Source organism: Carlito syrichta, unplaced genomic scaffold (assembly GCF_000164805.1).
Source record: "Carlito syrichta isolate Samal-C Ts95f unplaced genomic scaffold, Tarsius_syrichta-2.0.1 Scaffold302936, whole genome shotgun sequence".
NCBI lineage: Eukaryota > Metazoa > Chordata > Mammalia > Primates > Tarsiidae > Carlito > Carlito syrichta.
The window spans coordinates 97,671-122,672 of NW_007247032.1; the positions used below are offsets into that span (position 1 = coordinate 97,671).

Genomic DNA, 25,002 nt, shown 5'->3' on the forward strand with positions numbered 1-25,002 from the left:
AGCCTTAAAAGGTATTTTAAATGCTCTTCTTTAGCTTTAAAATTATATTTGAAACATTTTTTTCTCCCCTCCTCACAGCTGGTACGCCCTTGCACTGCAATGCTTATATAATTCTATGCTTTCTTAGAAACTCCAAGGGCTAATCTTAAAACAAGCTGGACATGAAGGCCTGGCTATGGAATTCTCCCTGCTTAGGGACGTCCTCAAAGTAGTTCATCTACAACCTGACTGCAATCAAGGTAATGTCCAACCACGCCCCCAAGAATTCTGGAGGCTGATCTTAGAACAGACTAAGACTGAGCCTCAATTGCAGAGCCCTGCTACCTGAAGGGATTAACAAATGATTGACCCACCATCCAGCTTCAGCCAAGATGTTGCCAATCATTATATTATACCATAATATAATATTTTATTTGAGAAATAATAATAAAATTACACTAATTGTTAGTTATAAAAATAAATTGCTACAATATCTGATAACTAAGTTGATAATGTTCATCAACATCCTTGTGATGTTTTGAAATTCGATAATTTTTGTGTGTTTGTTTGTTATTTATTTGAGACAGGGTCTTGCTATGCTGCCCAGGCTGGTCTCTAACTCCTGACCTCAAGCATCCTCCTGCCTCAGCCTCCCAAAGTGCTGGGATTACAGACATTATTTACCATGTCCAACCAAAATTCTATAATTAGCATCATTTTATAGATAAGTATCCTGAGATTCAGAGATGTTATATGTATGATTTGAAGCCCATGTAGAAAGGTACTTCAATAATGACACAAAATCAGTCATTCTAAATCCATATTCTGTGCAATGCACTTTTCACCTGTCTAAAATATTAGTGTGATTATATATAAAACCACTATGCATAATCCAATAATTTAAAATGCATTTATCTAAAAGAAATGAATGTATTTTCTAAACTCTAACATAATGTGATTTTCTCCACAATATGCAATCTATTATACATTTAAAGCATTTTAATATTTAGGATCAATAGAAACTATACATTATTTAATTACATTTAAAGAGTAATTCTCAAAACAGAAAAATAGGAATAACTTTCCATAGAATATCATATTTTAGGCATGAAATACATTTATAATTCTTTCATAGTTCACAATCTTTGGAAATACACCAAAATACTGCATGTTCTTCCCTGTCAAATGTGATAGATCAAAGTACTCTCTGGATTTTGTAGCGTATATTTGAAAATGTGCACAGTAGAAACATTGCAATAATATTGAGTAGCTTAACAGGCTCCTCAGCTCATTCATATGTCTTTCTTTTCCAGACAGTTGCCTTAGTAACTGTCCAACAGAAGTAGTTTTCTGCAGTTTTCTCTAAATAGTACCCATATAATTGCTCAATTTAGTCATTGCAGTAGGGCTAGAAATAATGTACAAATTTGGTTTGTTTCAGATTCCAACAGTTTAGAAACCAAAACTTTCCCAGTAAAAACAGCTAAACATGTCGGATGTATTAAAACAGCAATCATATGCAATACTGTAGAGGGGCAATGAATGCAAAATAATTTCCTTTATTATCCAAGGAAAGATAGACTGATTGGTTAAATTTAGTCTGTGTAAAATGAAGTATACATGTTGCAAGTTAAAGGTAACTGACTACCAGATTAGAATAGAGACAATATTTTCCAAAGTAGTAAAGCAGAAAAGGAAAACAAACTCAAATAATGCAACAGAAAGCTAGAAAGAATATGAGTTGATGCGTGTCTAGGACACTCAGTTCACACACTCAGAAGTGCAAGATATTTAAGTTCAAGTTTTATAAAATGGGATAGAATTTCTATTTCAAGCCACCATTCTCCAGTGGAGGCTGAAACTTAATTTCAGCAAATTAAGTAGATCCCTATTCTCAACATTTTTCTCAAATTAGCAACTAAATTCTAGCACGGGGGGACACATGACAAGTGATGATATGGTCCTCCACTATCATTATTGACGTTTATGGCCATACATACAAAGTATTAATATTTAGCACAGTGCTTGGCATTTAATGAAAGTTGGCCATTTTACCACTCTTGACTTCAGAGGTGAGAGTGGAAATTTCAATTGCTACTTCTTTAACAACTCCTTTGGTGAATGTGATGACAATGGTTTGCAGAGTACTGTTTTTTGTGAAGAAGTCAAGCAGTATTAGCTTAACATGACCTTTGGAAGCATGGATAAAGCAGAAAGAGGGATGCTGTTACTATTTATGGGCTTAAGTTGTTCAAGGACTTTATATATAGATTTTATATTGCTATTTTATTGTTAATAAATATGGTGGTTGCAAACAATGGTTCCAAATTTTAAAGTACTTTCACTATACATTTTGAGTCATGTTATATGTTGGGGGAGAAAAGAAGTCTATGAAGTCAGACACATATCTGAATACTGTCTCACTAATAGTAGTTATGTAATTCTGGGCATACATTTTTGGAGGCCTCTGTCATAATACATACGTGTTAGTCCAGTTTCTCCAGAAAGTATCATCATGTGAGGATTTAGTATGCCAGGACTTTGTTAGGGAAAATGCCAGTGAGAGGCAATGAGGACCAAGCTGAAGGAGGCTGGGAAAGTCATCATGCCAGAACGCACGAACTCCAAGTGAAAAAGAAAGGAAATGAAGCTATGATAAAAACCTAGATCACTATTTAGTCTAAATAACGTTCATGAAGGCTTTCAGAAAGACCTCAAGCCAACGTCTCCAGTCAGAGGAGCCCCTCAGCTCCTAGAAATGTGCCTGCTTCAGTAGCCCTGCCATGCCAACCAATGCAAAAAGCAGGTCTGGAAGAAAATGGTGCAATGATTTCAGAGCACGGTGCTTGGGGCGCTTAGTCAATTATACTCTCTCTCTACAAGGCACATTCTCCTGGCCACCACATCTACCTTGCAGGCTTATTGTGAAGTTAGAAATAATGTAGGTAAATTGCGTAGGACAGTGTGCCTGACATATAAATGAATTCTCAATAAAGAATGGCAATGTCATACTTTATTTGTGATAACTTTGTGGTATTCACAGGATATATATTATCAACTTTCTCCTATCAGGTGTTTGTATTAGTTTGCAAGAATTGCTGTAACAAATTATCACAGACTGGTACTTAAACAACAGAAAATAATTTTCTCAACTTTCTGAAGGCCAGAAGTCCAAGATCAAGTTGTCAGCAGGGTTTATATCTTCTGAGGCCTCTCTCTTCGGTTTGCAGATGGCCACCTTCTCTGTATCCTTACTTGGCCTTCCCTCTGTATAATGTGTGTCCTAATTTCCTATACCAGATTATCTCCTCTTAGTCATCTCCTGGCTCATAATCAGGATTAAAAGGGTAGAAAATTATATAGACTTAATTTGAAAATTTTGACTTCTGTACTGACCATTCTTGGGTATGGGCACATTTGGATTAGGGCCCTCTTTATTACTTCATTTTACCTTAATTACCTCCTTAAATAGGTACCTCCAAATACAGTCATATTATGAGGTACTGGGGAGTTTGGACTTCAACATGTGAATTTTGGGGGTATACAATTCAACCATAACAGTGTTATTAGCCATATGTTATAAGCAAGAAAACTGAGAATCACAGGTTTCAAATAATATGTCATGATTACACTTGTAATGAAAGCAGAACCAGGATCTCTGTGGTACTAAGCAAAGTTCATTTTCTTTTCATAAAGTGCATTATGCACCTGACCATTTTATGTATTTGGCCCTTGCAGGTAAAAAACAAAAGAGAGGTGACAAAGGCTATTGGAAGCGAACCCAGCATCTACATAGTAAGAAGAGCCCTTGAATCGAGCTGCACACACCTTTAAATCAGTGGTTCACAATGAGGATGATTTTTCTCCCTTAAGAAATATCTAACATCTTCTGGTCACATTTTGGATTGCCACAACTAAGCTTATGCTGCTAATATCTAGTGAGTCGAGGTCATGGATGCTGCTGAATATCCTACAATACTCAGGACAGGCCTCCTACAACAAATTATCTGGGCCAAAATGTCAATTAATGGTAAATTTGAGAAACTCTACATCAGGTTAAGATAATTTGGATATTGAATGTAGGTGTCCCCAGAAAGTGATCACTTGCTCTTAACCATCTCCTGGCTCATGATCAGGGTACGAAATTATATAGTCTTATTTTGAAAATTTAAACTTCTAGACTGACCATTTCTGGGCATGGGCACATTTTTTTCTCCAGGTCAACCTGACTGGTACATCTGTGGGTAGAAGCCTGGCAAAAATAGGACTCATGAGATCCACATTCCATTCTGGCTACCTTTTATAAAGATATCATTGTCCCTCTTGTACCTGATCGTTCTAGATGAAAGATTTGAGTGAGTGTAGAGTATGATTAGAAAAAAAAAAGATCAAAGTCATAGTTACTGGAAAGGTAATCTCAGGTATTGCCAAGGTAGATAAAGAACAACAACTTAGCATCTAGGGTTGTCAGGGAAAGGCGGGGCATTAATGACCTTTGTGTATTAGAACTCCCTCTGGAGACTCCTTCCATTCTAGTGCAGCTCCCCCAAATTCCACCAACTTAACTGACTGCTGGGTTGGCCACTCTTAGCCATACAGGTCTAACCACCATTCCCTTTTACCTTATGAAGAGGTCTATCAGAAACAGTGGGGGATGATCCCAGTTTCTGTACCTGCATGCATGTGTGTGCATGCACACGCTCACTTCAGGATGTCACCCTCACTCCCAATCTCAATCATTTCATGGAGCAGACTAATGTCATGCTCTCCAGCTGCTAGTATAGACAAACAAGCAGATTTAATTGACTCCACTTTAGCAAACTTTCCAAAATAAGCGCTATGCTCAATTATTTTAACTGAACTGGGAAGCTTAATGCTTACTTGTTTGCATTCTCAACTTGCTCTCCTAACTGATGTAGGTACCACATGCTTGGAGTAAGCTTACCAATCAAAAAATTTTCTTTTTAAGGGCATCATTTGTACTCTTGAAATTGTACTTGGGTAGGAGCCAGGCATTAACATATCTCTCTCCCCCAAATACTGTGACTTGTACCTTAAAAGTGGTAGACTTTCAGTACCTTAAATCCTCCAACACCCTAAAGAAAAAGGCTTAACTCTGAGGCAGCAACATCCATATCAAGGCCCTCAGCTTTGTCTGTTATTTCAATTGCTTTAGGGAAAGGATATTTGGTCTGTTATCCAGGAATATATTCTAGTTGACTGCTCTGCCTGCTGGGGTGAGGCACAGGGAGAATAAGGCTTATTGACTCTTGTCACTTTTACAAATCTCCAATTCCCTCTCCACCTCCCTTCCTACTCCTCTCATTTCAATTTCATTCTTTACTTTTGTCATCTCTTATTCCTTGGTTAATATGCTAGACATCACTCCGCCCAAGTGTCTTCATTGTTTATACAAGGGTTTTTCTTTCTACTTTTGTTTTTCATTTTAGTTGTGTCTCAGCAGGGCACAATGCATACACAGACTTACCCGCCAACCAGAACTGAACTCATCAATTTTTAACTTATGATGTTTCTGTCAATTTGATCCAGAATCTAAGATTATTAATTTATGAGCATAACTTGTGATATAAGTGGTTATAGCTGGCTTTATCCCTCATCTTCTTAGGAATGATTATGCTGCTGCTACTGCTGATTATGAGCTTTAAAAGCTATTTCTTGAGTACTAAACTTGTACTGGGTAATTTAAATATAGTTTCTAATTTTTAAGAAAAGTTGGAGAAATTGTGAGTAGAGGAGAAAATAATTGTCTACAGTCATGGAACTGATGTCAGAGCCTGTATTATCATCAAGGGCTGTCTAAATATGAGGCTTTTGCTTTATCTGTTATATTGCCCTCTCCTTTTTGGTGTGTTTAGAAAGCCATGAAACCATTAAAATTACCAGAAGTAATGAGTTTAAAGCCAAAACTTTGATAAGTCCAAAGTACCTCTCCAAACATGCTCACCGAGATTTTATGGTAAATACAGGGCCATTCCAAGCTGTTTCTTCTTTTCACGTAATGAATAATTTACTTAAAGGTCTTTTTGAAATTATTTCTAAAAAACTTAAAGATGACATTAAACATTTTTGACATGGTATCTTCTCACTCATCACATCTAAACAGAATGAACATTTTTCACTCAGTGTGCAGCCAGTAAGGATTGCTCTTCTGTTTTGTTGCCCTTTTAAATGTTCCCCTAATAGTAGGTTATGCCATCTAATGGGCAATTTGCTTTTGCACCATTTTGCTTGTCATGCTGGTTTCCCTAAAATTAAGCGGCTGAGACTAGAAAAGGGCTCATAGAGGTTACACAGCTTAATAGAATGACTGTCCTTTTTTTTTGCTATTGTTTAACTTCCCATTAAGCTATGTCTTCATCTTTCCTTAAAAACTCACTGGGGGAAATACAGCAAACACTGCTCTTTTTTTCTCTTACAGTGTCCATTTTTAAAAATGGTAGACTAAAACTAGCTAATAGGAAAAGAATAAACAGAAATAACACCATAACAGAAAATTTTCTTCTCTGTCTAGTTATAAATAGTTACTCTATTAAGGAACTTGAGCTACCTCCAGCACAATAGTTAAATATATTTTTCTCAAAACAAAACTCTGTCAATATGTGTTTCATGGATAACCATCCCCTTGACAGTTTAGCCAGAAGAAAACATGAAATAATTTTCTAACAAACTGCCTATTCTGACGTACAATCACAACATGAATAACCCTATTACAACATTTAATTTAGCTAGCATGGCTTGAGAAGTGTGAAAATGCTGTTTCCCTACTTTGTTGTATCCTCTGCAATACATAATTATATCTCCTCAGGTCATGTCCACACTTTAGTAGACTTTAGTAGATTTGATAAAATTATTGTTTGTCATTTAAGGAATTTAATCTCTGTAGTTTTACCACAACAGTCTCTTAGTTTTGCAACTGTGTCTCTGTTGGCACAATATTAAATTTCATATGGTCTTTTTTATTCTTGGAATTACAGGGTCAATTTTAATTTCTCAATTTTATATGTTAGCATAAATGTTACATGGTACAAAACAATCATAGTGGTATTTTTAAAATACAAAATAAATATGTTTTATGGAAATTATACTTCCTAACTACACAGACAGCTCATCTCATTCAAACAACAGCCCAAATTAACATTAACTCTAAATCTTCAAAGCAGTTGAAACCGCTTTTCAGTTTACGCGATTCTGGAGAAAATAGACCCAGTTAAATTGCCCTTGTAAAAATAAAACCTCTCTGTGCGATAACTTATTTTTAGAAATTCATTTGCATACACTAATAAAGCACTTTTCATATTACACACTTGTTCGTAGAAAAAAACTTTACATGCTGTGTGCTGACTTTGACACTTAAATAACTTTTTCTTGGTCCAAAATGGATTCTAGATATCGAGTGCCACTTCATTCAGCATTATTTTTCTGTATGTTAGTGTCTGTTAATTAAATTTAAAAACTTACTTGTACTTTTGGAAGAAGGACAAACCTTGTTAATGAATCACAAAATGACTTCAACTGTCACAATCCAGTTTCTTGAAAGCACTTGTTCTACTCACTCCCCAGGCCTAGAAGAAATTTTGAGAATACTACTGGACTGATTCTTAGTATTTCTTATCTTAAAAAAAAAACTTATATTAACAACTGTGTAGACACAGGAATACCATGTGACCACAGAGGAAAACGATTGGAGTAACACAGCCAGAAGTCAAAGAACTTTAGGAATCCGTGGCTCTTGGCACAGTGGCTCACACTTGTAATCTCAGCAATTTGGGAGGCAGAGAGAGGCAAGAGGACTGCCTGAGTCCAAGGGTTTAAGACCAGCCTGGACAATTTGGCAAGATCTCATCTTTACAATAAATAAAAAATTGGCTGGGCATGGTGGAATATGCCTGTAGATCCAGCTACTTGGAAGGCTCAGGCAGAAGGATCACCTGAGCCCAGCAGGTCGAGGCTGCAGTGGTGGTGAGCATGCCACTGTGGTTCAGCCTGGGTGACACAGAGAGACTCCAATTAAAAAACAAACAAGCCGGGCTCGGTGGCTCAGCCTGTAATCCCGCACCTTTGGGAGGCTGAGGTGAGTGGATTACTTGAGCCTGTGGGTTCGAGACCCACCTGGGCAGCGAGACCTCATCTCTACAATAAATAAAAAAATCAGCCGGGTGTGATAGCACATGCCTGTAGAGCGGCCACTGCACTCCAGTCTGGGCAACAGAGTGAGACTCCAACTCAAAAAAAAAACAAAACAAAACAAAAACCAACCAAACAAAAACCAAACAAACAATCTATGGCCACCCCTGGAAGCTTGGAAGAGGTGGAGGATAGCCCTTCTGACACCTTGATTTTGGGTTTCTAGACTCCAGAACTGTGAGAAAAGAAATTTCTGGTTTTTTTAATAAAACAACAACAGCAAAGAAACTCCACAACTGCACATTTTGAAACAAGCTGGTTTTAATTAATGAAAATACATTCTGAAAGCTACCTCCCTCCAATTACCCATAAGGTGAATTTTTGTTACATCTTTACAGAAATTTCTGAACAATCTTTTTTTATAGTTAACTTTTCATATAAACATAAACGTTTCTTTTAAAAAGGCAGTTGAAGGAAAGAATGCCATGGCTAAAACCATTATATAAGTAATGTTGTAGACTTTGCATGTAAACTATTACATTTGTTTCTAATATGAATTCCTGGAACAAAACTACATAAATATTATCTTATCAACCTGTTCCTCCCCCACAAACCATCCCCTAAACCAAAGACTTTCTTGATAAGAAGTTATCACTTAGGTGCTGGTTGCTATTTCTTAAAAAGATTATTCGTTTTTTTTCTTTTTTCAGACTTATACCCTCTTAAAGGGTCATGTTTACTATTCATTAAGTTCATGTAAAACCAGATTTTCAGCTCACTGACACTTATAGAGTTTTAGTTAAACCACACATTGAGAGTTTGCCATAAAGATTTTATAAGCTAAGATGACGTCTCTTCTTGGGAGGTAGTTCATTTTCTTCTTTTTTCCCTTCATCATGTGAATGATCCACAAAATCACCCACATTACTATTGCTTGGGCTACTTGTTTCATTAGCAGCACCAGCAGAATAAGATGAAGAAAATCTGAAGCCACCAGTAGATGTTATATCAGGAAGGTCTATCTTGTCTTCCTCTTCTTTTGTTCTTTCAGGAAGGTCTATCTTTTCTTCCTCTTCTTTTGTATTTTCAGGAAGGTCTATCTCGTCCTCCTTTTCTTCTGTTCTTTCAGGAAGGTCTATTTCATCTTTCTTTTCTTTTGTTCTTTCAGAAAGGTCTATCTTGTTTTCATTTTCTTTTGTTCTTTCAGACTCCATACATGTATCATAATCTGGAAAGTCATTTTCCAATGGTGGCATATCTGCTTCTCCTGTACTTTCCTCAAAAAAGATTTCTTCCTTTGCCTCCAAGTCTTTGGCATCTTTGCAAAGTATTTTCTCATGAGGCACAGAATGTAAACTCTTTCGTATTTGACTTTGTCTCTCTCTCTTTTTCTCTTTTTCGTATTTAATCTTCAATCCTTTGAATGTCTGGACATACTCAATCGATTCAAGTATTTTATAAAACTTTTCAACTGTATGTGCCACAAGAGACTTGATATTTTCCACTCTTATATATTCAAACAGCTCAATAATAGCTGAATTCAGCATATTGTACCGAGTCCCATTATTCAGAAGAGCATTTACAACTGGCTCAAAAAAATTTCCCTTGATGATGTAACGATTATAATGTTCATCTTTACGGCCAATCATCTTTCTCATAAAGCGAAGAGCACACAAGATCAGGTAAGTGTGCTTTGAATTCATCAAGAGCAAGACTTTTCTTAGCAAATCTTTGTTTAAAATATAGTATTTTATGTAATATGTGTGATGTTGTATACAAAATGTAAGTAGCTCTAAAATTAAAGCAAGCAGCTGTGCTGTTTGATTATTATTGAGGCAATTTCTGTTTTTGTCATATCCAACTATACTATCCTTTGCACATTTGTCTTCTGAAGTGGTGGCCAAAAGTGGTGCTATAAAGTTATTCATACAACGTTTATAGAAGAAATTTAGAAATCCACTTCTTTCACATTTATTAGGTGTTACCAGCATATTGCTTGGATCAAGCAGAGCGCGAAGAAGTCCCATCAAATGAACAGCACCTCCTAGCTCAGGATCAGTATCACAAATCATTTGTTCAATTACTATATTAATGAAAAGGTCACCATCTTTGCTCTCCTCTTTCATTACAAATTCGCGGATCGTGGATGGACTGTACTCCACTAGATAAGCAAATATATCTGTAGCAGCTGACCTTATTTGCAAATCACCTATGCTCATTACAATTTTAAGAGTAGGAAGAATTCCCAATTTTGTCAATGTTTTTAATAGTGCATCCTTGTTTTGAGGCTGTAAGGTCTGAGAAAATGCACAGAATTCCTTGAAAAAAACCAGCAATTCATGTCGTTTATCATCATCTGTAGTCTTATTCTGTAACTGTGCAAAAAGTTCAGACATAATTTTGTCATCTTTCTGTAGCATGGTAACAATCTCAACCTTATTGAAGAAAATAAACATTGTAAGTGTGGAAAGAATATTCTCTTCAAATATAGATGGTGTAGGCAAAAGTATATCATAAATGTACTGTACTTTGTATGTCTGATGTATTTTTTGCCTAAGTTCAGAGTCTGTTATTGGTATAACCTCCTTGAACTTTGCATTTTGGGTCAAGAATTCCCTATGCTTTTTTGGCTGAGCCAAAGCAGGGTCGTATTCAAGGCATCCCACCACATCCATGATACACTCATCAGAGAACATCATCTCAAACAGAGATGTCTTGTTGAGAAATAAGATTCCTTTAATAATGTCATGCAAATGGCATAAACCTTCAATGTTCTCTAGGTTTTCACAAGTGTGGAACAGCTGCAGTAGTTTTTTAATATAATCCTCATTTTCCAATATCAGAGCCAGCCTTTCCCTCCGGATAGGTGACTCGAGAACTGAAGTGACTAAATCAGCAATTTGTTTTAGTGTACTGAGTTCACAGTTAGGCAGCTCAACCAGATTACTGATTTCTGGCATCTCATCAAATTGATCTTCTTCTGATTCATGCAAGAGGTCCTGTGTGATTGCGGCAAGTGGGTCTTTACCTTGAATGCGGCAAATGTCCTCCCAGATGTCCTGACAACCCGCTCTTTCCTGGAAATTCAGTGCGATGCCATGGTATTCGGCTTCAGACCACATAATTAACTCCGCTTGTGGTTTCTTATAAACCGTTTCTGGATCTATTCTAGACAACAAGAGCAGTGAGTCATCTGACTCTGACTGAACAAGCAGAGACATGGTCTGGTGCTCCTCAGAGTAACTTAATGAGATCTGCCCAGTGCCGATATTGTCCCATAGCTCGTCATTACCCTGCAAATAGACTTTCACACGGTACCGCTCGTCCGCCATGACTACCCCCGGCCACACGACGCCACTTCCTGTCTCAGTGTGGGTTTCCGCTTTGTGTTTCGTCGCTGACGGTAGGTGCCGCTGCAGTTGAGGTGACGGTGGCCGAGGTGGCAGTTCGGGGGGGGGGAAGTCACAATAGAAAATGGCAGACCAGCCGGGCTAGGTGGCTCAGCCTGTAATCCCGCCCTTTGGGAGGATGAGGTGAGTGGACTGCCTGAGCCCGCGGGTTCGAGACCCGCCTGGGCAGCAAGACCTCATCTCTACAATAAATCAAAAATCAACCGGGCGTGGTAGCACGTGCCTGTAATTCCAGCTACTCGGCAGGCTGAGGCGGAAGGATCGCCGGAGCCCAGCAGGTCGAGGCTGTGGTGGCCGGGAGCGGCCACTGCACTCCAGTCTGGGCGACAGAGCGAGACTCCCAACTCAAAAAAAAAAAAAAAAAGGCAGACCAGTAATGGTCACTGGGGCGGGAGAGCAGCACCCGAGAGGACTGAAGTAAGCAGGGTTCTCCCCGAGCTCCTGCTACCTCTCACTTCCCCCCACCTCAAGCACACCCAGTCTCCTTTCCTTCAGTTTGCTCCTTCCCTTTTCCTACTATCTCTTAAAAGGTGAGTCTCTGGGCCTGGCAGGAATCTTGTGATTCCCCCAGAATTCTGCCCAGGAAGAATATGCTCATGTAATAAGTACTATAGTTGTTAGAGAAAGCTGCTGCCAAGCTTACAAATGGAGACTTCGAAATTATATGTTCTTTCCATAAAGGATTTTGTTCCTCCAAAACATTTTCACTCATCAGGTGTTTGGGATGGAGACTTAGGAACTTTGATAAAAGAAAACTTAATCACTTATATCCTGACCAAGTCTACTTCCGACATTCTATGTCAAGGAAAGGCAGGTCCAAATAAGAAGCAAGAGCAAGTAACAGATGTAGCATGAGCAAGAATCAGAGAAATGGGGTTGAATCTTCTCCATACGGCTTGGTTTAAGTTTGTGTCACTCACTTATCTATCCTTGAGGGGGGATACTGTTCTAAGAGGGAGTTTTGTTTTGCTTTGTTCAGCTCAACCTAAAGCTCTATCTTCTAGCACAACAGAGAAAACATTTCCTCCTATTTTTCCAAGCCATAAGCACACTTCTCATTCTTAGGGAAGGATTGAGCTAGAGGAAAATGCTGAGTTGAAATTAGCCAAGAGAGAGTATTGATCATCATACATCAACTATTTTATTTCTTTTCTAAATAATGATGATAATAATAACCACAACAACGAACACATAACACTTTGCTTATTATTATTAGGAAAGGTAATTACATCATTGATCAAGTATAATATATGAATGCTTACTGTGTCCAAGGCACTGTGACAAGAACTTTATATATACTTTCGTAATTTTCATAACAATTCAAAGATCTAGGGATATTAATACTTTTAAGATCAGGAAACAAACTTATAGAAGTTAAATAAATTGCCAAAGGTCACACAGCTAATAAGTTGAGAAACTCTGTGTTCAACATGTCTTTCTGATTCTAAAATTAGTTTTCTTAGCCATTGAACTATGTTATCCCCTTCTTTTCTTGGCCATCATTACACTTTTTTCACATTTCTTCCATCTATATAATTTGTAATCAACATAAAATTATCAAGACAAGATGAAAGTCACGCACTTCCTCCTTTAGATCCACATCTGTGTATAGCCAACTGAAAAATAGAAGCTTGGATATGGCAACTCTGTTAAATATAATTTTAATAGTAACCAAGTTGATTTTTGATGTAGCAGCAACTTCTGCAGTTTTCTTGAAAAAAATATTTTCACAAAACATTAACCCTGTTATTGCAAGAAAAAACTGAGAATTGGGCCAGATCAAGCATATTTGGATTTGAAGAGTCCTATTTGTAGCAGTCACTTCATTTTACATAGCATTGCAGATCTGTGACAATTCACAAGTAGAACACAGAAAAAATTCCACACACCTCGTTTGCAATATGGCATATAGTAGATTATAGTACAGAAATATTCCTTGTGACAGTAAAGCTGAGACACTTGGGGAATTGAATACAAATGACAATCATTTCATGAGAAAATTTAAATCAACGCCAAAAGACTGATGGTTTAGAAACATTTACAAATTATAAATAATATTTAAACATAAGAATTAATAAGTGACTAATACAAGAACTGATACAGGTAGTAAACAAATTTATTTCAACAGGAAAGTGTGCAAATATACAATAATAATAATGACATATATGCTAATAGTCTGATTTTTTTTTTTTTTGCTGTGTTTATATTGAAGTCTCTATCAGAATCAATTATAATACTGTCAATTCCTTGAATATGCCTTCAGGTTCCATTCTCTGAGAGGCATTCAGCACAATTCTATGTGTTTTCACAATTTTATCACTGGAGTTTCCCTTAGACCAATTAAGATTTTTCAAAATCTTAATTAAGTTAACAAGAGTCTCTTTAAAATCTAAAAGTCTCAAGTCCACATTTCTTAGTGCTATTTCTGTAGCACTTTCTTTCAGTTCCTGTCTTATTTGGTTTGATAAGTAGATCAGTGTCCTTTTTTTCTTCCTTATTTAAGATTATTATTTTGTTGTTGTTTTACTGGGAGCAAAGTAATATGAATAAGCAAATGCCATATTCTAGTAGCTATGTAAATTTTTTTTAAACGAATTACTTTTTCATTTGATTGTCATAAAATGGCTCAAGGAAGATATTATTATTACCTTATTAGAGAGGAAAAAACTTGAAACTCTTATAGTTTTTAACTTTTATAGTTGGAACTCTTTTTTTTTTTTTTTGAGATGGAATCTCACTCTATCATCCAGACTGAGTGCAGTGGCACGCTCCTGGCCACCGCAGCCTTGACCTGCTGGGTTCCAGCGATCCTTCTGCCTCAGCCTTCCAAGTAGTTGGAACTATAGGTATGTGTCACCATGCTCGGCTAATTTTTTTAATTTATTGTAGAGATAAGGTCTCGCCAAGTTGCCTGGGTGGGTCTCGAACCCGTGGGCTCAGACAATGGACTTGCCTTGGCCTTCCAAAGTGCTGGGATTACAGGCTGAGCCACCGAGCCCAGCCATAGTTGGAACTCATATAGCTCCAACTCTGTGTTCTGTTCTTCCCAATATGCAGTGCTCTCCCAGACTATGTATACATTGTTATAGCAGATAAATAATTGTGGTTTTTGTCTGAACTATAACTGTTATTTTATATCTCTCCATTTTATTTTGAGAAGAAAAATCTTTGAGGTCACATCAGAATCAAAATAGGTAGAGTGAATATTAAGGCTAAGAATCTGTCTCTCTCATGTTTTCTCCCTATGACCTTTGAGTAGTAAGAACATGTCTATACAGTCATGTGCCACATAATGTTTACATCAACAATGCACTACATATATGACAGTGGTTCCTTAAGATTATAATGGAGATGAAAAATTGTATTGCTTAGCCATTGCATTGTTGCAGCCCAATGTATTACCTTTTTTTTGGTTTATATATGTTTAGATACACAAATATCGCTGTGTTACAGCTTTGTACAGTATTCAGTACAGTATGCCATACAGGTTTGTAGTCTAGGAGCCAAACATTATGCCACGTAGCATAGATATGTAGTGGGTTGTTACCATCTAGGTTTGTGTAAGTACAGTCTGATATTTGCACAAGACAAAATCGTCTAAGGATGCATTTCTAAAAACACATCCCTGTTGTTAAGTGACACATGATTGTATATAGCACATTTACATGTATAAATGTTCTATCTATATGAAGAAAAAGCATTTCATAGTGAGCACACAAAAGTGATTTTTGATTTTATGAAATAGCATTAAAATAGAGTTATTCTAGGCAAGCGTGATAGTGCCTGCCTGTAGTTCCAGCTACTTGCAAGACTGAGGCAGAAGGATTGTCTGCACCAGCCTGGGGGACAGAGTGAGACTACAACTCAAAAATAAAAAATAAATAAAATAAAATAGAGTTATTTAAATGTATCTCATCAACATTTTTCAACTTTAAAATCATTAGTGTAAAACACATGTGTTCACTACAAGTTCTTTAGTTAACTTATTCTGTGGAATGTTGCATTTTTTTTGACATATCTTATGGGAATATCTGAAACACAAGACTGTCAACTCCATCCTTATTGTTCAGGTGAAAAAAAAAAGTGAGGTCATTCTTGACATTTCTCTTTTTCTTATCCTCTATATTCAGTCTTCTAATATATACTGTCTGTCTGACTTTTTAAATGTGTTAGGAATCCTACCATTTCTCACCACATCAGTTACCATTACCACTGGTGTCAAAGCTATCATCATCTCTAATGTGAAAATTTGTAATAGTCTCTTCTCCTGGCTTCTGCCTTTTCCCTATACTAGTATATTCTGAACACAATAGTCAGAGGGGATTCTCTTAAAACATAAGTCATATACTACCTCTTCTTTATTCAAAATCAAAAATCAATGTGTTTCGATCTTACTTTAGAATAAAAGTCCAAGTTCTAAATATGGTCTTTCCAACCCAGCAAGATCTGGCCCCCTGGCTTATTTGAGCTCTTCACCTAATAGTCTTTCGCTTCATTATTCTGCTGTAGCCACACTAACCACCTCGCTGTGTCTGAAGTACATCAGGCACAGTTATTTCCGAACTTTTGCACCTGCCCTTCTTTCTACCCAGAACACTCTATTCCTCAGTATCTATATGACTAACACCTTCACTTTCTTCAAAAGTTTATTCAAATATCCTTGTATTCCCTAACTACCACTTTATAATTATAGGGACCTCTCATCCCAACCCATCCATCCCTTTTCTTTGACATGTATTTTCTCCATAGCACTTAGCACCATCTGACCATTCTGTACTTTATTCACTCTCTTTTCTAAAACCAAAATATCAAGTGCATGAAGGAAGTAATTTTTAAATTTTTTTCACTGTTGTGTTCCTAGCACCTTCCATAGGCATGGTATGTAGTTATTTCTCAACAATTATTTGCACTATAAATACACGAATAAACATAATTATTGAGCAGCCCCTAGGTACAGGCCCTAGACCGAGCACTAAGGATAAAACAGTGAATTTGAACTTTATGTTCAATCCTCCTATATGTTAGGCAGTTTTATCAGGAGATATTTCTAAAATACAAGAAACACTTGGTATTCCACATGTTACCTCAATTCCATACTTTTGGATATGTTTCTTCTTACTAATTATGACCAAAAAAACAATATTCTCTTGCTTTGAACTCTTGGTTGCATGAAAAGCAAATATTCCTTCCCAAGCCTGAGTGAAATCTCAGGTAGAAATCGAAGCTTTTCCATTTATTCTCTAGTGTTGAAAGAACACTTATTTTCTAGTATTAAAATGTTCAATCCATTTCAAGCTCCTATTTGACCAAATCAAGTTCATGACAAAGACCAGATTCAAGGGATGGAAAATTCTGCTCCACCTAGACAAGGAAATCATAGCAAAGTTATAGAACAAAGTTTATGGGTAGAATGAAAAGTGATGAACTGGGGATATTCATGTAATTTCCATAAACTTAGACAAGTATAATCCAGAACTTTCATGGGCAAAGAGCGACGTATGGTTACTCTATATAGAGAGTGTTAGAATGTGTGGACACTTAAAAAATCTTTTATTCGCAGGTGGAAAATTTATCCTGTTATGTGTGCATTGCAGTAGTACTGACTATCATCTTCCCAGAGTCTCAGAGATAAGAATCAATATTAAGTATTTTCTTGAATCCATGGGAAGTTTCTGTTAGCACTTGTACACTCTCAGTTTTGTACATAACTTTCTTAGAAGCTCCAAAATCGCTTGATCACACCTCATAAATTTAAGAGGGGGGGGAAAAATGAAGGGAAATATTCTCTTGACTTCATGTAAATTTTATGTTCTGACTTTTAGTGCCATGTTCTCCTCTTTTTCTTCCATTCAAATAGTTATGTCTAAACTTATTTTACGTTTTGTTTTAAATTCTGTAATTCATAGATCTTCTCTTTTCTATTCTGATAGACCATGCTGTCAAGAATAACATTAGTTTTCTGCTTATAAACTACCCTACAACTATGTTGTATCAGTAATAACAATGAGTATACTTTGGAGTTAGAAACTTTTGCTTAAAGACATAAATCATTTTCATTTCTTCAGCATAACAATAGATATATCTGTGTCATAAAATACAAATTTTTATTTTATAGGGAACAGTTGAATTCAACTTAAAATTATTGCTTTACTTCATTAACATTTCAAAAGTCTTGAATATGTTTGATATTTGATATTTCTCAGTCTGGAGTGTAGTGGCATGATCACGGTTCACTGCAGCCTCAAATTCCTGGGTTCAAGTGACTTTCCTCCCTTGGTCTCTCCAGTAGTTTGGACTATGGATGTGCACCATCATGCCTTGCTTCTTTTTCTTCTTCTTCTTATTTTGTAAAGATGAGATCTAACTATGTTACCTAGGCTGGTTTCAAACTCCTGGGCTCAAGAGACCATCCCACGTTAGCCTCCTAAGTAAGTGGGACTACAGGCATGAGCCATAGGCCGATTTGGCCTTTACAGGGAAAGGTCTTGTCCAAGTTCCCACTCAGGACCTTTATCTAAATGAAGGATTCAAAACTGCTTTCTTTCGACTGGTTGATACTTGCTAAGTTCTGATTGATCAATGCAACTGAGTACTGATTGGTTGATGTAGGCCACATCCTATTCGTTGGTTCATGTGACATGAACAGAAACAATCAACTAGGAAATTACCAAAGTTAAGCAACTTGTGGGTTTCCTGGGAACTCAGAGTAGATGTGGGACCTGTAGTCAGGAAATGACCGCTTGGTTCGCTTTCAAATTTAAGACCAGTTAGCCACTCAGAATTCATCTTGAGGGATTGGCTCTTAAAGATTCAATAGGTGATACATGCAATATCATGTAAAATAAAGGTAAAAGGTCTTAGTACTCGAGGAATTTTGCATAATTTTTTAAGTACAGTGGCTGTATTGGTTTCCTATGATGTAGATGGTCTTTAGATATTGTATTTCTCATAAAATGTGACCTTATAAAGTGAATTTTGATAATGAACTCATGCCTTAAAAACTCCTGCATTTGTGGGCTTTGTTTGTTTGCTTGGTTGCTTGGTTGATTACTGAAAATAGGTAGGGTAGGAAGGGTTGTTGTGGTTTACTGACTAGATGCCAATTAGCACCCCATTCCCCAACTGTGACAATGAAAAATATCTCTAGATATTGCCAAATGTTCTTCTCAGGGAAGAAGTGCAAAGTAACACCTGGTTGAAAATGACTACTAGTAATCATGTTTATTTTTTTATCATCTATTAAGGTTTCTTTTGATTATAAAATATAGTTTATTTAAAAGGTAAATTAGAGAGAGATAAAGAGAGGAGATTCACCTCATTAGGTAGGGGAGGGGGTCTTATCATCTATTAAGTTTTAAAAATACAAAAAACAGTTTACAAAAAACAAATTGTATGATTCTCTTTTCATGTCTGATATAGTAAAATCAGCTTATTTGAAATTTTGTGGTCCAAGATTTCTATTGATCAGGATTCCTGCACATTTATAGTGATATCATAAATGGCATTTATTATCAGATCTTTCGTCAGGAAAACAAAAAGTGATTTGTTGTTTTAGCAGCCCCATTTTGTTCTGCAGTCATTTTCCTGAAATATCCAAAGCCTGCACACTCCTTTCTACAAATCCACACTTTTTAGCATTCTACTGGGCTTCACCTCTTCAGCCTCAACTCTTACCCTTCTCCCTCAACTTGTTCTGGCTCATTGGCCTTCTTGCATATCTCTTTCCCATCAAAGACCTCTGTTCTTGCAAAGCAGAACTCTATGCCACTGCATTTTCATGTGTCCCCCTCATCATCTTTCATACTGTGTCTAAAAAATCAGTCACTCAAAAATTCTTCTCTGCCCATACAATCTGAGACAGTAACCCCTTCTTCTCCTACTCTCTTTAACATTACCTTATTTTAGCTTCTCAATATAACTTTTTCAATCTAGAATTACCACAACATTTGTTTACTTTTGTTGTCTCATTCTGTCCCCATCTCACTCTCCCACCCCAACAAAGGTAAAGATAGGTTTTGCTTCATGTTCTTTTTTCTTGTATTACATTATCTAGAAGATAATAGGCATTCAGAAAATTTTATGAATGAGTACATGAAAGAATGTGTAATAATCACTCTTTCCATTATAGTGAAAATATTTCATTATAATAGGAATTAAATTCCTTCTCATTTATTAAAATCTATTAATTTAGTAACTGGTTTTATTAACCATTCCCCCCCCCAATTCTTTCCTAAACTTCTTTCTGCATGAAGATAATGAGATTAACAAATTTGTACAAATTTCCACAGTGGGTAAACGGTTTGAGCTTAGATTTAAAACTTGGAAGTCAGACTTAAGAACCTGTGTTCTTTCTCTATACCTTTTTAAAAATAGGTACTGAAGCCATGTTATAAAATCATCAAGTTAGAATCCTAAGCTGTTGGGACAGTCAAGTATGTCTCCAAACACCTCTTCATATCCCCATATCCCCCTCTTTTCCTTCTTACTGGTAAGCACAGAGGACAATTAGTTATCAATTCTTCTACTTTGTCATTTCTCTCTCTTAAAGTATTTGTTCCCCAAATAGAAATATTTCTATCTAATTTTTTGGTTTTGCTCTAAATAGAGGTAAATTAACTTTGAATTTTGTTATTCTTTTTTGCCTCATGCCTCTGATTGTATGTTAAGCTTCAGTTGAAACAATAGTTTGATAGATGTATGCTATTTGAATTTGTCTTCAGCAATATCTTGCCCCTTTCACTTTTTTACTTTTTCCCAAATGTATTTCTTTTCTTTCTGTTTTTTCACTCTGACCTTATTTTAAAAATCTGTAAACATTGTTTCCATAGCCATTTGTCCCTTGCATTCATTAATAGGGTCATTCTTTGTAATAAGTACATTATGAAACCTGCCATTCATTTACTCACACTATATCACTTTCAATGCAGTTGTATACGGAGAATCATTTCTAAAATTTTCATTTCAGATTATCTTTTATCTATTTATTTATTTATTTTTTGAGTTGGAGTCTCACTCTGTCGCCCAGACTGGAGTGCAGTGGCCGCTCCCAGCCACCGCAGCCTCGACCTGCTGGGCTCCGGCGATCCTTCCGCCTCAGCCTTCCAAGTAGCCAGAACTATAGGCACGCGCTACCACTCCTGGCTGATATTTTGATTTATTGTAGAGATGAGGTCTCGCCTGCCCAGGCGGGTCTCGAACCCGCGGGCTCAGGCAATTCACTCACCTCAGCCTCCCAAAGGCGTGGGATTACAGGCTGAGCCACCGAGCCTGGCTCATTTCAGATTATCTAATTGATAATTTTCTTTTCACTTCCACATATATAAGCTTATTCATCCACAATGAGAATTGGATTACCTAACCTGGTTTTATTATGCTAAACAGTTATTCTTTTTGTTTTAATTTAATAGACTTCAAGATAAGGGGATGTAACAACCTCCATAGATAATCTTTTAAAATATCATTCAACTTGCACCAGTGGGACCACTTTTTGCCTTTTCTCTCAAATACACCTTTCTGTTTTAAATTCATTCTATTCTTTTTTCAATGGCAAAGACAGAGAATGAAAACCCATATATATGCTGAATTGCTTTCTTTCATCTGAAGATAAGTGCCAGTCTTTCCAGGTCAAACATATCTTACCTTACCATGGTATTTATGATTTCTTTGGTAACTGACTATTAATCTGACTTTTTAAAATTGCATTTCTCTCTTTAAAACAACCAACTCTAGTTGTGTATCTGAAAGAAATATTATTCTAATATATAGCAATTCTAAATATCTTTAAAGAAAAGCTTCATTATTCTAATATTTTACATACCTAATTATCCAATCTCCATGTCATGTGTACTTATGTTGCCTTTAGAAATATTAGCCTGCTTTTTACTCTAATTTGACAATGGAAATATGAGAGGAAGAATATGCCTTTTCTGCAATATTCTGAAGGTTGCTCTGGGCACACACTTATGGGAATCTTTGCCATTTATTAAGAATAAGTAGCAAAGTCAAGCAAAGAAAAATGATAAGGTTTATCCATTCCCTAGGGCTCTAATGTTCAGGCTCAATTGGAATCCCAAGGGTATTTTAACACCTAAGGCCTCTGACTATAAATCTGTCCCCCGGGTATTTTCAGTTATTTCAGGGAAGTGTCAGTTGCTCATGGTACAAGAAGCAATTATCCCCACGCAGAAAATAGTTCAAGGAAAGAAAGGAAGAAGCTTAGTTAGTGAAACAAGGGACTGAAAGAAGAAAGCTTATAAAGAAATGAAAATTTAAAATGACATTAAAAAAGTGCAATGACATATATTTACTATTTATTTTATATTCAGAAGATAAATATAGATATAGTGGCATATAGCTATATTCATCTATATGTATATTTGCATCCATATTTATATCCCACCCACATATGCATACATAACCAGATCCACATTTCTGGCCTTATCTGTGTCTGTAGGTGAGAGTGGTTAAGAGCTCAAAGACAAAAATATAAGCCGGCTCGGTGGCTCAGCCTGTAATCCCACGCCTTTGGGAGGCTGAGGTGAGTGGATTGCCTGAGCCCGCGGGTTCGAGACCTGCCTGGGCAGGCGAGACCTCATCTCTACAATAAATCAAAAAATGAGCCGGGCGTGGTGGTGCATGCCTGTAGTTCCGGCTACCCGGAAGGCTGAGGCGGAAGGATCGCTGGAGCCCAGCAGGTCGAGGCTGCGGTGGGCGGGAGCGGCCGCTGCACTCCAGTCTGGGCGACAGAGTGAGACTCCAACTCAAAACAAAACAAAACAAAAACAAAACACAAAACAAAACAAAACAAAAGACAAAAATATATACCTTGAGTTGAAACGCATGCTCTACCAGGCACTAGTCATGTGACATGGACAATATGCTTACTATGTCTGGTCCTCGATTTCTGCATCTCTAACGTGGAACTATTACCTACTTCATTTGGTTGTCAAGGGATTAAAAGAGGTGACAGGTATAAAACACAATGGTGACTGACGAAGTTATCATTTAAACATGTTGACTCATTTAAAACCTTGTACCAGAATAATAACAAAAAAGTTCTCTTTAACATACTTCACTTTTTAAAAAAGGAAATGGATCCAAGAAACAAGACTTTTTGTTATTGTTGGTCAAGTGGTTAGGTATTACATGCAAATTTATCAAAGCCTGGAAGGGCTTGTGAGCTGTTTAGCGTCCTGAGGGAGGTACAGAAGAGACTTGAAGTAGTACCCCTCCCTACTTCTCTGACCCTGGTGAAGACAGCAAAGAAGAACCTTAAAGAAAAGGACTCGAGGGTTGGTTTTCAAGATGGCAGCCCTCAAGGAGCTTGTGTCTGGCTGTGGGCTGATTCTCTGAGGCCTCCTGGCGGGCCCAGCTGCGACCAACTGTACTAGGCCTCCAGTTCGTGGGTTCAAGGAAGTGGTGGATATCCAAGAAGGGAAGACAACTATAACTGAAGACCATATCACAGGGACTCCCAAGGAGAGTCTAAATTCTCTTAACCCCTCTGGCCAGTGCCCCATCTGCCGCTGGAGCCTGAAGCACAAGTATAATTTTGAGAATGTTCTGCTGCTCAGTGAGTTCATCCGGTCTCACCAAGGCGTGCTGCTGCCCTGAAAGAGCACCGCAAGAATGTGGAGTGTGTAAAGATGCCCACCATGCAGGTCTGTTCCCAAATCACAGGCCTCGGTTTCCTGAAGGATTTATTCCGAAAAGCAAACCTCAGCTCAATCGGTACCTGACCCGCTGGGCTCCCGGTTCCATCAAATCCATCTACAACAAAGGCCACCGCTGGAACAAGGTGCAAATGGCTGTGGGATCACCCACCGAAGGACAATGTCTCCTACTCAGGGACATCCTTGAAGCTGTATCACTGACTTGAAAGCAGGGTTTTCAGAGAGCCTGGCTGGAGTGCGTCCTGCACCTCCACGGTGCAGGGAGAGGCCCGCTCATGAACCCTCAGTCATTCCTGCTCCATCCCACCCCATTGGCCTGACCCTGCCAACACGAAGACAAGGGACTGTGGAACTAACTTCAGGACCCCTGGCCTGCCCAGTAGCAGTGCTGGGAGCTAGGGGAGGCAGGGAAGTTGGGTCCCTTGGCAGCTGCTGTGCGACTTGGGTGTGCTCAGTGCTGAGAGCTAGGGGAGGCAGGGAAGTTGGGTCCCTTGGCAGCTGCTGTGCGACTTGGGTGTGCTCAGTGCTGAGGGACAGTTTTGCACGAAGGAATGTCATAAATGAGGTTCACGGGTTAAAACAAAAAAGAAGAAAAGAAAAGAAAAAAGAAAAGGACTCTATTGGCTCATAGCCTGGGAAGCTTTGGAAGAGGGGCTGATCTAAACTTCATTTTGGAGCGAGATGATGAGTGCTGTGTAATAAGAATCTTCAAGAAACCATGGCACTCCAAGTGATCCTGCCGTTTCTCAACCCTTGAATTTAACTGGTTTTCTTGTGGAAATAGGTCTAGTTTCTTGATTTCATTTATAGTTTGGGTCCAGAGCAGAGTCAATCTTTTCATGGGTTACTACTTAAAAATGGACTTGAAACTGCTGAGGATACTAGAATCATGCCACCTTCTTCCCTTAGGAGTAAGTAACCTGAGTTAGGAAATTTCCTGCAAAGACATTTTGATCACCAAAATTAAATTTTCCAAATCATGTTTAATTTCTTTAGCTGCCAATTCACTTTTCAAATTTTTAAAAATTTGCTTGGTGTTTCCAGTCAATAGCCAATTTGTATTTAAAGATATTTACATGTCTCTTGTAAACAAATATAAGCTTCATCTTCAAGGGTTTAACAGTTTTGCCAGTACATTCCTCCCCCATGAAAGTCAAAAAAAGTCAAAAAAAGATGCAAAGCTCAGAAGGTAAGCAATCACATTGAACTCAGAATACTCAGAGATTTAATCTTGGATTTATTTTGGATTATTAGTGTGTCACCTGGATAGGCCACCTAACTCCTCTTTTACCTCTGTTTCCTTTGTGATGTGATTGGAATGATGACAAGACCTCCCTTTCAATACTAGACCTGGAAACTAAAATTTAAAATATTTTTTGCATCTAAATTTTGTCATACAGATGTTGGAAATATCAGAGAATGGATTTCATGCTCAACTAACAAAATTAATTGCTGTAGTGTTTAAATGCAAACCAACACACTGTCAATGGTTAGACATTTAAAGTTGGAACTGATACTTGTGAACGTTAATGAAGCTATTTCTGGCATCCAGTGAGTATTTGTTGAATGCCTCTTCTGAGCTAGCAGATTTGCTGGTGATTCAAAGGCGAATGTGAAGATAAATGCGCATCCTCAGTCCCTCTTGAATCTTCAGCCTTGAAAAAAAGACGACTAAGCACATTATAGGGGTAAATGAGACAATCTAGACATATCGGGGATGCCTTCCCAGAGAAAATAATGATTAAGTTGTGTCTTGAAGTATAATTAGGATTATAGATGTGTGGGTGGGAGGCAAT

General features: G+C 37.5%; 1 protein-coding gene and 1 pseudogene across 1 annotated transcript; one reads left to right on the plus strand and one right to left on the minus strand.

Annotated features, from left to right (window-relative positions):
- Positions 1-8,957: 8,957 nt before the first annotated feature.
- LOC103259640 (serine/threonine-protein phosphatase 4 regulatory subunit 3B-like) lies at positions 8,958-11,456 on the minus strand. Its single transcript, XM_008057299.1, has 3 exons — positions 9,964-11,456; positions 9,334-9,801; positions 8,958-9,168 (listed from the first exon to the last, which is right to left on the minus strand). Exons 1-3 carry the CDS (start codon positions 11,454-11,456, stop codon positions 8,958-8,960), a joined length of 2,172 nt encoding a protein of 723 aa, XP_008055490.1.
- Positions 11,457-22,838: 11,382 nt separating this feature from the next.
- LOC103259637 lies at positions 22,839-23,407 on the plus strand (annotated as a pseudogene).
- Positions 23,408-25,002: the final 1,595 nt, after the last annotated feature.